Source organism: Penicillium canescens, assembly GCF_028828765.1.
Source record: "Penicillium canescens strain IBT 15451 chromosome Unknown utg000010l_segment0_segment0, whole genome shotgun sequence".
In the NCBI taxonomy this organism is placed as follows: Eukaryota; Fungi; Ascomycota; class Eurotiomycetes; order Eurotiales; family Aspergillaceae; genus Penicillium; species Penicillium canescens.
The window spans coordinates 2,791,835-2,808,848 of record NW_026703972.1 but is presented as its reverse complement, the minus strand read 5'-3'; the positions used below and the strand labels follow the sequence as shown (position 1 = coordinate 2,808,848).

The following is a 17,014-nucleotide window of genomic DNA, read 5'->3' as shown; positions in this document are numbered from 1 at the left end:
CGGCTCATTACGGTCATGGTAAGCGGCCAATGCATTGGCGATTTTAAGCTCATTTTCATCCGACATGATAGCGAGAAGTGGTCGAAAAATGAGCTATTTCATGGAGATATTAGCGGGAAAACGTCATGGTAAGGCCAATATTAGATGCATTGCGTTCTGATTTGCTTACATTAAATAGCTGAGGCAATGCTCTTTTGAATGCAATATTTATGGCAGCATTTGCTATACAAAAATGCTACGAAAATTGACGTTTTACGAGGTGGGTGAAAAGTATGGTTAGGCACCAAAATAGGGCCCGAAAGTATGGTCTAAAACCGGAGCCCCAACACCGAAGGTGTCTGGGGCGACTAGCTTAGCTAAGCATTGGAAGGGCCCGAGTACCACTATAGTTTCGAGCTCAGACATTTTCGGAATCACCGAAGCAGTCAATAGCTACTGGCTATGGTGTATTGGTGTCCAGCACTTACGAGATGAAACGGTCGCGTTGTCCTTCTGAGTTTAACCATCGGTATTTCATTTCTTGCTAATTTGCTTCAAAATTGTATATCACGGCTATAAGTTCTAGGGCTCCGAAAGGAATAAATGAATGCGAATATAGGGCATATTCATATTCGCACCCCGCGAATATGAATAAATGAATATCGTATTCGCGCGAATAAGCGCATTATTCATATTCGCATTCATATTATTCATATCATGCATTTTGCGCGCATTAATGGATCTTCCGTTTCCCCGGTTTTTGTATTACAGAAAAACACGTTTCCACTAGCCAACTTGTATTTCAAGTGCGATCACGGCCTCGGTCAAGCATAGTAGAAAATATTTCCCATGCAATCCATGTTCTGAAGTATATACCCTATATTGTAGGGCTCGGTAAGCTCTATATATTCTGCGTCATTATTTTTCGTGATTTTTTATAGGTAAATGTCTAGTTTTGGTGACCAACGGTTGCTACAGAAAGTCGAGCGAAATTATATATATCTACAAGTCGTCTTTCCACATCTTTGCTGCTCTAGTTAAATCGACTACCATAACTTCTCTTGTTCCCACTCGATCTACTCCAAAGTTTAGATTTATTATAACCATGACTATTGGCACGTAAAAACGCGTTTATCATGCCACCTTAACTCACTTCTCATGCAGGTTACAGATTGTTTACCATGAGAGTCGCGAGTGAGAAACCGCCGCGTGTAAAGAAAAGACCTATCAACTTTCCACTTTACTGGGATTCGCATCAGGCGAAAGCATAGCTAGTGTTTCCCCATCATTGTTTCATTCTCACCGTTCATTTCCGACCCGCCATGCTATCAAGTATTGTCGAGTGATACTAAAGGTGTGCCCCGCCTCGCTCCCAGGTACCACTTGGACTACTAACACTGAGCAAATACAGAATGGCATCCTCACCTAACCCATTTGTGCGAAAGACGCGTGGTCTTCCGCGTCGCGACTACAATGCTCTGAACAATGGCACACCCTCCCTACTCCCTGAGCCATGGGAAGGAAATATTCGTGAAATAGAGAGCCCCTGCTCACCAGCACCATCCGAGTTTACAGAAGGCGAAGAGACGTCCCCATCCGTGCTGTCCTTACCCATTCCCAGGTCTTCGCCCGCACCGCTAGATCCCACGCTATCAGGGTTGACTAGCAGTCAGAGTAGCCCACCGACTTACAAGAGACGAAAAGCCAAGTCATATTCTAGCTGGACCCTCGAGCATTTCTGGATCACAAAGCTAGACAACACCTGGCGTCGAAAGGGTGGGCCACCAAAGAAGGATCGGCTCTTAGTCTGTAGGCAGTGCAGTTGGTCATCCAGGGATTCGGCACGCTATGGCTCCACTTCGAATTTGTTGGCCCATCTCCAGGCTAAGCACCGCATCAGTTCCGGATCAGACATCACGTCATCGTCAACTATCGGAACGACCCTGGACAGTTTTTTGACACCTGCAAAAGAAAGGGCGGGCCTTGAACAAATGCTGATACAATGGGTTGTCCAAACGAGACAGCCGTTTACGGTAGTGGAGCATCCGGCATTTAGGGCACTTTTTGAAGCGACAGGGGCTATATTACCCATCAAGACGGCCGACACTCTCTTCAACAGGATCAAGGAGGAATTTCGCAAAAACCGGACTTGCGTGAAAGAAGAATTAGCCAGTAGTAGTCGCACGCTTGCGCTGTCTCTTGATGTTTGGACATCGGAGAATCAGATAGCGATCATGGGCATCATTGGCCATTGGATCTCACCCGAGTTTGAGAAGCGGGAAGAGCTTCTGGAGTTTACTGACATATGTGGACCGCACTCTGGGGAGAACCTTGCGGAAATTGTGATTAGAATGCTCGAGGAACTAGACGTCGCGCCAAAGCTCCTCACAATTACGGGGGATAATGCTGCCAACAATGGAACTCTCTGCGACAGTCTTCACGCCGAGCTTCTCAAGAACTATGACGATAAAGACGACCAATTTCGCATCAGACCTCTTATGCGGTTTCGTGGACGGCAGAGCTTCATTCCTTGCCTTGCCCACGTCATAAATCTCATTTGCAGGGACGTACTTGCTTCCCTGAGGGCCGGCTCAGCTCGAGAGGCGAAGGTTATACTGGACGACATGGCCACACAAAGTAGCCCAACATTCACCTCTGCCCACAGCACGAAGGGAGCAATCATGAAGATCCGGCTGCTGACCCTATGGGTTGCCCGCAGTCCACAGCGCCGCCAAAATTGGAAAGATGTGTCACCAGCCAAGCAAGTGGGCTACGATGTTGACACTCGATGGAACTCAACCTATATCATGATAGCGGACGCCCTTCGGCTACAGAAGGAACTTGGACAATTTGTTCGGATGCATCCAGAAGTTCACGCCCTTCAACTAAACGAGAACGAATGGTCGATTCTTCAACAAGTAGCGAAGGTTCTTAAGCCATTCTGGGATCACACCAACTCCGTATCAAAATCTTGTCCCACGATTGTTGAGAGCTTGCCTATCTATTGGAGTCTAGACGACCTCCTTGACGAGGTTCAAAAAGCCGAAGGTGATTTTGAAGGTGTGGATACTGAGATCCGGGATGCGGTGGAAAGAGGAATCCAAAAGATGAACAAGTTTGCGAGGAAGATGGACACCAATCTTCTTTACTACGTGGCTTCCGTCCTAGACCCGCGTATTAAATCGTCTTTGATTGGATCGCAGATGAGCGAGCAAGATGCGGGACTGATCATCTCTCAAGTGCGGGAGTTCCTAAAGAGGGAGTATCCGCAGGAGTTGTCCATGTCGTGTGTAGTGGATCGCCCGCCGGGAATGTCAGAGACTATGTGGAGGACGCTGCGAAAAGTACAGCCATCACAGCGGACGCTTCTTTCAGACATTGATAGATATCTAGACGCGCCACCGGTGAGTTGGTCCCACCATATGATTGACGATGCAGACGAGGAATGGGTTCTCAAATGGTGGAAGGCAAATGTATTTAGCTTTCCACTCATGGCAAAGGCAGCCCGAGATTTCCTGCCAATTCCATCAGCGGAGGTAGGGATTGAACGCGAGTTCAGCAATGCCAGGGATGTATTGGGGCTCAGGAGACACTGTCTAAATGCGGAGACTATGCGGTGGCTTATGCTACTGAAGGGACAGTATCAAAAATAGCGTTCCAAAAAAGTGATTGTGATAATATTAAGATTTATGGGAATGTAATATCTTAGAGATGGTGAACGCATTTGTTACAGAGTCTTAGGCACATGAAAATGGGTTCCTGTATTGAGACGTAACAACATGAACGGTAATGTATGCTCTCTCAGTATATGAATAAATATGATCATTCATGAATATTCATGAATAATGCAATATGAATAAGTCTCTTATTCATATTCATATTATGCAATTCATATTATTCATATTCGCAAATATTCATGAATATTCATGAATGATCATATTCCTTTCGGAGCCCTAGCTATAACGGCTGTAACCTGTGATCACCTACGCTGAGTGGAATTGAGTCGTGCTGATCGGCGAAGCGGTGCAGCGGTGGAAGGTTGTCGCGGTAGATAAATTCCTGCTAGTCTGGCTGAGCGACGGGGCCCACCATCGGGAGATGATTCACTTGCTGCGAGGACGGAATGTGTTTCGGCATCCGATGAGGTGATTGGTAAAGGGCGAATCAAGGCATCTAGGGCTCCTTCGTTTCGGCTGCGGTCATCAGTATCTTGGTCGTCTCAGAAATAAGGTCATCCACACTTACCACACACAGCATGACGTGCCAAACCCTGTATCTCGCTTTTCCAACCATTCTTCGGCGCATGACAGATGACAGAGCGATGTGCACTGACCGCAGTGCAAGATCACGCTCTCGTCCGCATGGTCTTCATCCTCGGTCTGGCAGAACACACAGTAGATGCTGTCGACGTGGACGCTGTCGACCTCTTCACTCGAGGTGAGACTCTGGAGCGTCAATTCTTGGAAACCAGCCCGGATATTAGTTGCCGATGAGAGGATGGCTGGTCGGGTCGGCGAAACGCGCCATGGAACATTGTTCGTCCGCAGCGTTACAGAAGTCACAAATGGATTGAATGGCTGCACTGGCTCGGGGTTGGTTGACAGGGGCACCGGTGGTGGTGATGACCGGGTGTTGTCTGATGCAGGGCGTCGCCTGGAGGCTGACGATGTCTGACGATGGCCCCGATGTACAATGACTGATGGAGAGGCCATTCTGGAGCCATGTGGTACTCGCGCCTGGTTGCGGACGGCGGCTTCATACCACTGCTGGCCAACTTGGTCGGCCTGCCGTTGCCGGTGCCATCTCGCGCAGGGGAAGTCTCTGGCGACATCACAGAGCTTGGACTGCAACGATGACAAGTCAAATGGCTCTTTGGCGAGAGTGGTCAACTTTTGATGGCCGATCTTGGTGTCTTCAACTTTGATCGAGTTCTTGCATGGCTCGCCCTTTTTCGTCATCCCGCAACAGGAGCCAGGACCGCCATTGGGGCTGACCTCTATCTCACAAACCAGAAATGGATTCCAAGGCGGCATGGTAATCACAGAGGTGGTCGTCAAAGGCAGAAAATCTTCGGATTGTGGTGGTGTTGCGCAATCACTGCGGCGTTCTCTCGCCAGCTTTATATGCCATCGCCGTGGGCTCCTTACCTACATGGCTGCGTGGCTGGCATGGAACGCTTCCTTGAAACAGTCGGTACGTTGAAGAATGCATTCACACGCAGTATGCGCCGTATACAGCCGATCAGTGGCCTGCATGAAGGGATATCATTCCAGACCACTGCTGCAATCAGCTGCACATTTGACTGTCCATCGCGGTGACCAGGGAGTGGCGAACAGACTGGCTACTGCGGTGAGCAGCAAAGTCGACATATGCTGGGTGAAATTCTGGGTTGCCTATGGAATTCGGAAGCGCGTGATAGGTTATGATCTACTCTTACGGCGCTAGATGAAAGCGGGTACCAAGATAGATTCGGTTTCCAGGCTATCGACATAGCCAGGAAGTGATTTGGCGTTCCCGGGAGCTAGACGCCAGAGTGTGAGGGTCTCACGTATCCGTAGATGAGGACAGCGTATTTAGATCAGTAATCAATATTAAATAAAGTTATAGTCGACTCTAGATACAAGACGTAGCGCGAGGAAGCAAAAGAAAGGTAGCTTCCTCGCGTTCAGGGGAACCCATGTACACCATGTGGGTCCCGCGCAGATCATATCTCCATCGTTCCGTATGCTTCATGTATATCCTTGACATACGGCTATAGTGTTCCCAGGAAACACCCACCCATTCCTGGGAGTTATGCATCGAACCTGAATCTCTAATATGACGGACATACGAAAACCGAACCACCTAACTCCTGCGACCTCTGTGTCTTGTCTCAGGGCCAAGTGGCGCCATTGTGACCAACATATAAAGGTCAAGCGCCTCGCCAGACAAGCCATATTACAAGTGCACCATCTTCCCGCTACATCCAATATTAGCATATTCGAGCATTCAACTTTGCTCTAATCCGTTGACGGCCTCCACTTCCACAAATTCCATCCTATCCTTTTCTTTGAAGAAACAATGGGCCAATACTGGCAGGTGGTTTGCCCATCCAGACGCGAGTACACAACACAGTCATGTGGTGGAAAGCTATCAGAGTTGCTTTTTTCGTCATGGGCCAACATACTGTGTGACCTGATTGAACACGAGTGGGCTGGCACTCGGCTCATCTGTATTGGAGATTACTTAAATCCAGACGATCTCCCTGCCACGATTCAACAAGACAAACTCCACTTGATTTCCGCCGAGAGCGATGCAACATCCAAGCTTCTCCGCTATGATGTCGTTGAGGAGGAGTTTGAACTATGGTCTTACGAAGAAGAAGGGGAGGCAGCGACTCTCACGGCCATGGAAGAATCTGTCAATCCCAAAATTCGACTCCTGAGGAACTTGACTACCAGCCAATATGTCTTCAAGGACAAGTTGCCATTCGGAACCACTCTTGGCCACATAGTTCTGATGCGTATCTGTTGATCGTCTGATAGTTCAACTAGCATTGCAGGGGGAGGATATTTGACCAAGGGAGAATGGGCTGGCTATGAGTTCGATATTGTAGGTGCTGACATGCTGGAGAATATGGACGGAGAATGGGAGGATGTCACCGAGGACATCCGCGATGAGATACAGGTTCTGTGGTCGAACGATTTCGGAGACAACTGGGAAACCGAATGGAGAGCGTGATACTCCATGAGCAAGAAGCTATGAAATCAATTGATATGAAGAATATCCGAGGATACAATCTTAGGCTATCAAAGAAAAGATGAATGAAAATACCTTTGGACACCCTTCCCGTATATACTCGAGTGAGGTCAGAAAATCTCCATGTTCCTTGGACGAAAATGTGAGGGCTCTTGGTAAAATCAAAGAATGAACAGCTTCCATTGCCTCAGTATTAAGACCGTAGATTCAACAGTGCCCCAACATTTCTTAACCGACTCACTTGACTCATTCACAACATGACTCTAGCACATTCTTCTCGCTGGGCATCTAAAATGACACCAAGGATTTTGCCGCAAATAGTTGCGGTAGAACGAAGGTATGGGTTGCACTTAGGATAGGCATCGTGTCCAACGTTTGCTCTCTAGCAGAGCACGTGCGCGACAGGAGCCTACAAGCCTATAAATACGTCCTCTCCCCTCAGCAATTCGTTCCACAATACTGTCACTTGCTGTGTAAAGTCGAGCAGGCCCTCGGTTTGAGGCACCTGATAAGTTCTTCCCTTCAACCCTACTGGATTTCCACTGTACTGACATCTATGGATACATCGTGGGCCGATAAGCTAGAAAGTGCTTGTGAGAAAGTGATTCCCACCAGATCCAGTATGCCACCTATACCAGCCGATCAAAGATGCAGATTTGGGTTAGCTGGTCAAAGTATGCGAATATCTGTCCATCATAGCAGCGGACTACTGTCCCGCCCCTGAATATATCGATGCAAAAAGGGGATTTCTATCCAGGTATGTAGATCTCAGAGCGACCCTTTCCGAGACTGACTGACTTCAAAGACGATGCGAAATAACCGGATCCTTGCATTCCATCCAATGCACGCGCAAAGCCACGGAGCCCTTTTCCGTGTCTTCTTTCAGAACATGTGAGTTCTACATGTCTCGCCGATCGACAAGCTAATGATGGACAAGAGACCGTTGACAGCGCCCTAATGTGAGTGCGAACCAGCGGCGCCGTCAGAGCTCCACGCGGTCATGGCTTACACACCATTTCTGGCCCTGTCACTTCAAATCATGCAGCATGTCCTGAAATTCCGCACACCAGGGCTGTGGGTCAACGACAGGACGCATAAGCCCCAGACGTTCGTTGTGCACGATGAGGTGAGCGGAATATCGCGCATCCTGCTGCGCCGGTTTTGATTTTGCGCCAAGTCTGCGCCCCAGACACGAACCCCACTGACATCTTCATGCCGTTGTAGGAGCAGCCCATCACCAACCTCGAAAACTGTTGTGGCGAGTAGCCTATTCCCGCCGAGTCAGATAAGACCAAGGGGCCGACGCGCTCCATCGCCTCTTACCCCCTCCACCTCACCGCCTTCACATCCTCAACAACAGAGTGCCTCTACACGGAGCAGTCTCCCAATAGGGGACTCTGCAATTTCTTGTCACAAGTGGGCTCGTCACGCGCCTTTGCCGTCCTGTGAACTTGCCCGGTGCATCCAGCGCAACTTCTCGAAGCGACAGCCGGAGAGTGCGACGAACATGGATACAACATGGCGTGTTGGTGACTGCATTGCAGAACAGAATTGGCAGTGATCTAGTTGGTAAGCTGGTATGATGACGATCCTAATTGACTATCTGTCTCAACCGTACACTCGGGGAATTCTTCATGGACAACGTAAAGCACGACACCTCGTCCAACTGGATCAACAATTGCTGACTCGGGTCTCACACCAGGAGGCTCCCTCATATTCCCACACTCGAATTCGAAGCGATCAACTGTCTTAAACCGGAGACTATTAATAATAGCTTCGCCGCCGCCGGTTTAATACCTTACGACCCCGATCGAGTGCTTTCGAAGCTCGACATTCGCCTTCGAACCCCGACACCCCCCTCGAGCCGGGGAAGCGAGTGGTCGCCGAAAACGCCCTCGAACTACGTACAATTACAAAAGCAAGCTTCCTCAATTAAAGCTTTGCTAAAACAGCGCTCAAAAAGCCCACCGAGCCCGCTTAGTTCCGCAATCAATCAGGTTTTAAAGGCGTGTCAAATTACAATGCAAATCGGCAGCTATTCTCGAGAAAGAAGCAAGCGATTTACGCGCCGAAAACGAGAAGAAGAAGCGAAAAAGGACTCGGTCTACAAGGCAGACACCTCGAGAGGAAGGCCTATCAGTTTCAGAGGCTCTCGAGCTTATTCAGGTCGAAGAACTAGAGATTGAAGCACCAACACCCCGCCAGCCACGACCGCCTCCGGCACTTTTACAGCCACGTACGAGGGCCTTACCGAAGTGTGGAGCATGTGGAATTGAAGGCCATAAGAGAAATGCATGTCCAGATAGACCTCGATTTTAGTGTATTAAATTTAATGGCGTTTTGGTTGAGAGAAAAGCATTTAAAATGAATAGATATAGATGGGGTGGCAGGGTGTGTGTTGCGTAAACAGTAGTGCGTCACTAGTTAGGTCTTACGCGAAAATGCTAGCTGGGGTCCTAGCACGGAACGTAGAGACTGCGGGTTCGAATCCTGTCACTTTCACAACTTTTACCCAAGAGGCACCTACCGAAGAAAGCCTACGCCTTGGTTGACTTGGCTAGGACCTGGATGGTAGACCCGGGTAGGGGTAGCTACTGCGGTACGCAATAAAAGGCGGGTGGGGAAAACTGTCACCGGTCTAGCCTTTCAGCTTACCTTCCGAAGTACTAGCCGTTTAACTCGGGCCGCTAGGAAAGAAGGATGTCCCCTCTGTGGTAGCTAGATTGAGAAAAGGTGTAACAGTTCTGCAAAGCTCAACAAAGTACGATCTGAGTTCCGGGGGCGCCCTGGATTGCATTGAACAAAATACAACATACTGAACAATTGGTCACTCGGTCGCTTTAAAGCACTAGGACAGACCGTCCGGTCATTTCTATTGGGAATTCGGCGTTAAAAGAAGGTTTCTTGTGGTGCCAGTCCGGGTGCACCGACCTACATAGCTTACCGCACGCTTAGGCAGGCTCCATTAGGTATAAGAAATATCATCATCATCATCATCATCAATGAGCACTGCATCAAATATGCCACTTTCCCTGATAAAAGCGTTGATTCGTTCACGAGTCTTCTCACGCCCCGTATCCGAATAGGGCTGTTTATAATCAGAGGTATAGGGTGAGCCGAACGGAGTAATGGTAGCACCAAAACAGGGATACCTAAAGCATATCGAGCAGAGTCATCTGTCCGAATCGGGTACAGTGCTCAATAGCCATCTGGACAGCGGGGAAGAGTAGATGAAGCTTCTACCGGGCCTGGACACCCATGGTACGTCATAGAATAGCAAGCACCATAGTCAGCTATCCAATTAGCAAGCCTTCATTTTTATCATTTGTTTCGATGACGTAGCAGAGCAGGGAAGACAAAGCAGGTGAAACAGAACATAGGAACCGATGAGATGGAGAGGTACATACCAGCGCCTCCAGCATCGCTATCCTGATGCATTATATGGGCCTCAAACGGCGTCACAGATGGAGAGCCGCAAGCCTTATTGGTGGCGATATCAAACTCCTGAGTCTGCTTTACTCAGTATGCTTACACAACTAAAAGTGACAAGAATAGTTGCTCACTACTCACAGTAATGACTCCTTTGTCAACGGTAAAATGGGGTCTCTCCCAGAGAAAGCAGACATTATGTGGCCCACAAGTGCCGGAATAGGAAATACTGGTTGTAACGCTAATAAGACGGGTTATCAGTACTCCCTAAATTCTGCATATTGAGGATTGGGTTAGTAATTTAACTCACGTGTTTGCGTTGTGAGAAGTTGATAGTCCGAAGGTGCTTAGGAATTTTGTTAGTGCGCCCGTCCACCCTTTCCCAAACTGTTGCTAAAGTTAGGCATATGCAGTTTTAAAAGGCAGCAAGTACGCAAAACTGACCCCGGGAATATTGTCACTGCCTCCAATGTTGACGCCTGACGCGTCAGTAATGGAGACGCTCTTTGATATAGAGCCTGTGCCACACAAAGCGCCGCTTTCGTAATGATAGTCCCCATAGACGTTCGGGTTTGTCGACTGAATAACAGCCCTAGACGAGCTTCTCCTGCATTCCGGTATGCAGAACGAACTGCTGCCAAACTCACACTCAACATCCGTGGTGTGGGGTAAGATTCTTTTGACATAACGACTGGGTACAGCAATAGTCATATTATGGTCCGCTGAGATTAAGGAATGCCTATATTAGAATCGTAGTGAGTTCAAGTTGCATAAATGTAAGCGCGGTATGCATTTACCTGTATTTCTCAACGTCTTCAAGTGTGTAAGATAGCTTCCCATGGCTATTGAAAAACTCTGGAGTCGACATCAGATACTTCCTAATCTGCTCTGTTGTGAGTGCAGGTATATCAAAGTCCTGGTATGTCAAGTTTTTGCCATCAACAACGGCATGCTTCTCAACCATAGGAACACCGTCATAGACAGTGCTGTCAGGTTGCCACCGTCCATAATCAAGGGATTTATAAGGAGTAAAAACGGTTTCATTGCTTTCACTGAGAGTCTTGAGGAATAGCGACGGTGCGGTTTCGGCAATTTGCTGGCGTGCAGGGCTAGGATAGCCATGTGCGATGCGAACACCCAAATGCAGTAGAATAATTAGACTTAGCATTATGGATGCAGTTGAGTTGAGCTGAAAACAAAGTTGCCTTGGTAAAAATGTTCGGTAGTATGGAGAAGCACTGTTCGAGGATACTACTATTTATACCTGCACAGGGACATAACCAGCTGTATTCGTTCGTATCAGGCATCGGAAGATTCGTTTAATCCTGGAAATGAGCCTTATCTCTGACATAGCGCCACACAGGATGCGGATAACTTGTCAGTTCCTGCAGGTGGAAAGTTACAACCTGTCAGGAAAATGAAGATAGACATCGTATTAACTCGTCAGGTACAACTGTGACCAGCCGACATCTGTGGCCATCCAATACCGTCTCTTTGGTTTACGCGTCCTTTTTACGACCTTTTGCCACAGGTAACCTTCGAGACACCTTATTTTCGAGGGTATTCCAACCCGTCGGCCTTCAGTAGATCGTCCACCAGAACCAACGCTCTTTCCAGGTCTCGTCGCTGTTTTTCCCTCTTTGATTTAGTTGCTCTGATTGGCATCCAGTGTATTTCTAGCTATAGAGGACATTCCTGTTACGACCTCATATCGCTTCCGTGCCGCTTCCGGACAGGGTACAATTACGTGGTAACGAAATCCACGACGGAAAGGATAACATGGCCGAACTGATAACCAGTCAATACAAAATTCACCAATCTTTCCGGACCCTCGCTACCCCAACTCCTTATATACAGTGACGCAGCAAAAGTTTTAACACCCCTCTAGACCCACTCGTATACCGCCTTTCATTATGGCCTACACCACCTAACCAAAACACGCTAAAATAGTCTCTTATATAGCGCGTAAGTCTCGCGTTTTCAGCGTCTTTTCGCCTCCTTTTACCTGTTTATAAAGCCTCCTTTTTACTATAAGCCCTTTAAATATGCCTTCACGGTTAGAACTTACCCCGGCCCTCCGTGAAAGGATCTGTGAGCTTTATTCGGCCGTTTAATGGGGTTATAAACGTATCTATAAGAGACATCTATGGATCTCTCAATCTACAATACGTTATACGATTAAAAGAGAGCAAGACAGGCGTGCTGGCGTTTCAAAACCTCGGTCTGGTCGCCCGAAAAAGCTAAATGAAGCTGATAAAGTACGTCTTATGGACGCAATTCATGAGAACCCCCGAGTTACCCGTGAAGATCTTCTTGCTGAGGTCTCCTATAAAGTCAAAATCGACTCGATCCGACGTCTCTTAAATGCCGAGAACCTATGGAAATGGTGATGTAGCTGGAGACTCTATTTAACCGAGGAATATGCTCTTAAACGTCTTCGGTGGGCTGTTTAATATCAACTTTTTACGCCCGACGATTGGGCTCGACTCTTTTGGTCCGATGAATGTACGGTTGAACGAGGAATTGGAGTACGCCGTGAATGGACTTTAACCCGGCCGAAAGATCAGCCTCGACTTAGATAGGTTCAAGGTCTTCCACAAAGAGGGAAGCAAGTTAAGCAGATGTTTTGGGCTGCTTTCTCGGGCGCTACACGTCGTACGGGCCTTATCCCTCTCTTCGGGGATCTAGATTCCGAGCGTGGAGGTGTGAATAGTGTCGTGATCCGGGATTTATACATCCGAATCCTTCCTATCTTGCTTGCGACCGAGGGCTGCATTTTTTAACATGATAACGCGCTAACGCATACAGCACACGTCGTCCGGGACCTACTACGAGATCTGGAGATCGAGGTTATGGAATGGCCTCCGAATTCGCCTGATTTAAACCCTATCGAGAACCTGTGGGCGTTGATGAAGGCTAAGATATATGAGCTTCGGCCTGATCTAATTCATATGAAGAATAATGAGCAGACTAAGGCTATACTAGTAGCTATAGCACAGCTTGTATGGGACCAATTAGAACTAGAAAATTTACGGCATCTCTCTGAGACGACGCCGCATCGAGTGCAGGCTATTATTGATAGCCAGGGATGGTATACGAAGTATTAGCTGAATCGCATGAGGTTTAAAACTGGCAGAATATTACTAATAATTGTGGGTCCATTAAGGGGGTGCTGAAACTTTTGCTGCGTCACTGTACCTGTACCTACCCTGACACTTTTGGTAAGCCACATGGCCACATTCCTATCGCTATTATCCCTCTTAATACACTTCGACGGTTGCCTATTAGAGTACCCGCTTCGGATCCCTCCGATATTACTGTCTCTTATTTGGGCTGAATGCCAGCCTCGCCAAAGGATATGGAATGTGTTCTGGGGATTATCCTCCTTTGTTGAATGGCTGTCTGACATGAGTATGTCTTTATTTGCTCAAGCTTTCACAACTCTAGCGTATTACCGCTATTTTATATATATGTATATATATATATTTCTTTACTTTACAGTTAATCATTAATGAAGGATTTGAAGAGATGTGGGGTAGACTGAATATATTCGTTAGTAAAAGCGTCTTTCCCTAGTGCCGATAGAAGTGGCATGAGCACGGGCATTATTGACCACATTGCTTGAAGATAATGACTGGACTAATTGGAGTTCTCGAATTTCCGAGCCGTGTGGGGGGAAGATGGAGCAATAAGGTTTTGACTCAAGCCGCCAACCAAACTTCTGTGGTTAGTTCAGGCTTCTTAATCTAGCGATAAGCGAAAAACAAGTTCAAACTTCGGGATTCACCCCCTATCCCCTCTCCTTATTTTGTTTGCCAGGTGAAGCGGTGGTGGAGCGGTGGTGGTCTGGTAGTTTCTTAGAAAGCTCAACTAAAAAGTTAATCAATTAATCAATATCTTGAGCCGATCTAGCTTCCTCCACATACAGGTGCTATGAAGGGGTTACTCTCTTGCTTAACCGGCAGAAGAAGTAGGGTAAATGCCACGTGCATGCGGGGCACCGGATACAGCCCGAATAGGGCAGCAGCGCGAGCTTCGGAAATCGGGCCTCCGGTTTCTACCACCCGCATGCGTGCAAGAAGGGAAAGGATGCAAATGCAGCAATCAAAGCCAAACGTGCCCAAAAAAGAGAATATGCCTCTCTAGGGACTTCTACTACTACTATCGAGTTGGTATTCCGCAACGCGAATAATATTATCGCTGAAAATGCGCCCAGATGCCGTTAGGAGACGCCTTTCCCAGAATTACAGAGTCGGCTGATAGCCTTGTAGGAGGCACGCACTAACTGATCTTGGCGTAGTTAATTATTGATGTGGGAAACTCTTGTAGCATGCGTATGATGGTTGTATTACTAGTAGAGTTATGTGGGTCACGACCCAGTATTATATATACAGGTCTAACCCTAATGCATGAGTAGTGCGTATCAGGGTGACAGGACAATACCATCAGTACAGGGGATCCAACAGAAACATGGCCCACTAGCGTAGACGGATCTGCTCGAGATAACGAATGTTGCTACTGTTTCAGTATTGTCCAATAGGCTCCCAGCCTCTCACACAGTTTTTATTTTGTCTCGTAGTGCAGCTTAAAGCAGATCCTGGAGACTTAAGGTCTTATAAAAGCCGCAACACACTACGGATAAAAAAGTGGAAGCACATTATATCCTCCTTCGAACATAAGTTAAGTAGGCTTCTTGCCTTCATTTAGCTGATATCGTTGTCCTCCAGAATGCGTACAATCTCCTATTTCCCACCAGGTGTCCGTCCGAAACAGGCTCCGTTAGCAACCGTCGTCATGTTGAGGCTGGCTATGCACTGCGACGCAGCTGTTCAATGCACTGTTATCAATTCTCCAAATTGCGGCTCAAATCACCATCGCCAGACACATAAACTACCAACCAATGTAGGCTCCACCTACTATGCCGACGGATTCCATGGTGGTACTATGTATGCCAAATTTCAATCGTCAACCGCAGTCAATGGGTAAGACATCATCTGCTATCCAGGTGACAATGAACCTTCCGTTGCTAATATTGTCTATATATAGCAACTCTCGGTACCACGACTTGACGTATAACTTCAATCTTGGCTCTTACGACGGCACATACTGGGTTAGGTTGCCCACCGCAATTGGAGGGGGAACGGAATGTTATGCAGTTTACAAGAACTGCGATGTGACAGTGGATTTCTGGGACATGACGGAGCCAGTGCCATCCTCATACCAGCTGACATGATTGATTTAGCCATAGGGAAAATTGGTTGTAGAGAGTTACTATCTTCTCTTTCATGAAGCTATTCATAACCGGCACCGCTTCGCCCATGAAGCGGAGGTGAAAACGTGGCTGGCTGAATGCCGCACGAGCCTATTGTTATAACGCACCCTCTTTCTTACGTTTCATAAGAGATGCTCCCCCTCGTGTTATTCTTGCATTAGTTGAGTTGTCCTCACCGAATCACGGTATATTGAACCTCGATGTCCTCCTGGAGACTCAATGTTAAATAGAGTGTTCCGTGAAAGATTCGTGAGGAATCCTCAAGAAACAGTCTTACCACAATTGAACTTGTTACTTTCTTCCTTACCTCACTGACCGGCCTCCTACCCTGCAGTTAGATTTTATCTAACCTGAATACTTGCGTTTTACTGGAAACTATAGATTCGTTGACCGACCTCTACGCTTGGCATCAGTTGTGTTACGAGCAGGGTGGATGATGGCCACGCTGGACGAGCGCGGTAGGTCGCTCAGCAACATCTTGCTCTCCTTGATCTTCAGGCGAGTTCCGTGACGGACCCACCATTGAGTCACCAGGTGGTCATACTCCTCGTCAAGATTGATGGCGGAGATATTCTTGCCGGTATCACCATTGAACAGATCATCCTTCTCAGTGAGGTAAACGATCTTCAATGGTTCCAAAGCGCCGGCTAGCTCACCACCAGCCACATTGGCATTAACACTGAGCACCTGGCCATCGGGGGTCTCGGCCATGGAAGTCAGGATGGGTAGGCAGCCAGCTGCAATGGCCGACTCACTAGGCTTTTTCTTCACGCCATTGATCGTACTCACCAGGTTATACTTGAGCTTGTCCAGATAATCGGCCAAAAACACACCGGCGGTGATCGGCCGAGCATGGACACCCATACGCTCCGGCTCCTCGACCAACTTTATGTTCTCCTCCGGAACGAGCTTGCGCGCCAGCGACGGGGGTCTTGCCATCCGTGACCCGGATCCCATTCTCAAATTGGGGCTCGGCACCGGCGGCTTGTATCGTGCGGTTGAGCTGCGGACCAGCACCGTGGATGACAATCGGGTAAAGACCGACATGGTTCAGGAAAGCGAGGGCCAAGGACAGGGTTTTTGGAGGTGCTCGGTGATAATCGCACCGCTGACCTTGATAACGGCGAACTGCTGGGGGAAACGGAGGAGAAGTGGGACAGGTACTGCTGGGCCTCGCCCTTGGAACCAATGTTGCTCCGCAGATGGACGACGGTGCTCCGGGTCGAGCTCAGGAGAGGGCCGGCGGCGCGCGAGTGTGGTCGGCCCTGGCGCAGGGGAGTCGACACAGCGATCGGAGGGGCTTGGTGGAAGCTAGCGCGGAGTGAAGGGACAGCATCTTGATCACCAACACGCGGCAGCTTTAATTGATAATTAGCAGGTTGCTAGGGGAAACGTCCTCATTTTGTAGAACGGATTGAGAGGAGCAGAGAGAGGGTGTTAGGGAGAAGAGGAGGAGAAGGAGCCGCGCATACACTACTAACCATGGGGACCTGAATATTTTTTTCTGCATAGCTCCGCACCTCGTAATCTAGGCATATCAACTTCGGAAAGTCTGGCCGGGATGAATGCGGGAAGCCGCAGGAATGGATGGTGTAT

At 48.2% G+C, this 17,014-nt stretch overlaps 4 protein-coding genes across 4 annotated transcripts; 2 read left to right on the top strand and 2 right to left on the bottom strand.

The window, feature by feature from the left end:
* Positions 1 to 6,039: 6,039 nt before the first annotated feature.
* N7446_012495 (uncharacterized protein) lies at positions 6,040 to 6,699 on the top strand (the record flags this gene model as incomplete). The annotated part of the gene is made up of 2 exons (XM_058521237.1): positions 6,040 to 6,481; positions 6,521 to 6,699. The coding sequence occupies 2 exons, from the start codon at positions 6,040 to 6,042 to the stop codon at positions 6,697 to 6,699; spliced, it is 621 nt and encodes a 206-aa protein (XP_058366603.1).
* Positions 6,700 to 10,939: 4,240 nt separating this feature from the next.
* On the bottom strand, positions 10,940 to 11,314 carry N7446_012494 (uncharacterized protein; the record flags this gene model as incomplete). The annotated part of the gene is made up of 1 exon (XM_058521236.1): positions 10,940 to 11,314. One exon carries the CDS (start codon positions 11,312 to 11,314, stop codon positions 10,940 to 10,942), a length of 375 nt encoding a protein of 124 aa, XP_058366602.1.
* A 3,560-nt stretch (positions 11,315 to 14,874) lies between these two features.
* Positions 14,875 to 15,379, top strand: N7446_012493 (uncharacterized protein; the record flags this gene model as incomplete). The annotated part of the gene is made up of 2 exons (XM_058521235.1): positions 14,875 to 15,128; positions 15,193 to 15,379. 2 exons carry the CDS (start codon positions 14,875 to 14,877, stop codon positions 15,377 to 15,379), a joined length of 441 nt encoding a protein of 146 aa, XP_058366601.1.
* A 414-nt stretch (positions 15,380 to 15,793) lies between these two features.
* N7446_012492 (protein arg-6 mitochondrial) lies at positions 15,794 to 16,902 on the bottom strand (the record flags this gene model as incomplete). The annotated part of the gene is made up of 4 exons (XM_058521234.1): positions 15,794 to 16,303; positions 16,344 to 16,546; positions 16,605 to 16,776; positions 16,891 to 16,902. The coding sequence occupies 4 exons, from the start codon at positions 16,900 to 16,902 to the stop codon at positions 15,794 to 15,796; spliced, it is 897 nt and encodes a 298-aa protein (XP_058366600.1).
* Between the last annotated feature and the right edge of the window lie 112 nt (positions 16,903 to 17,014).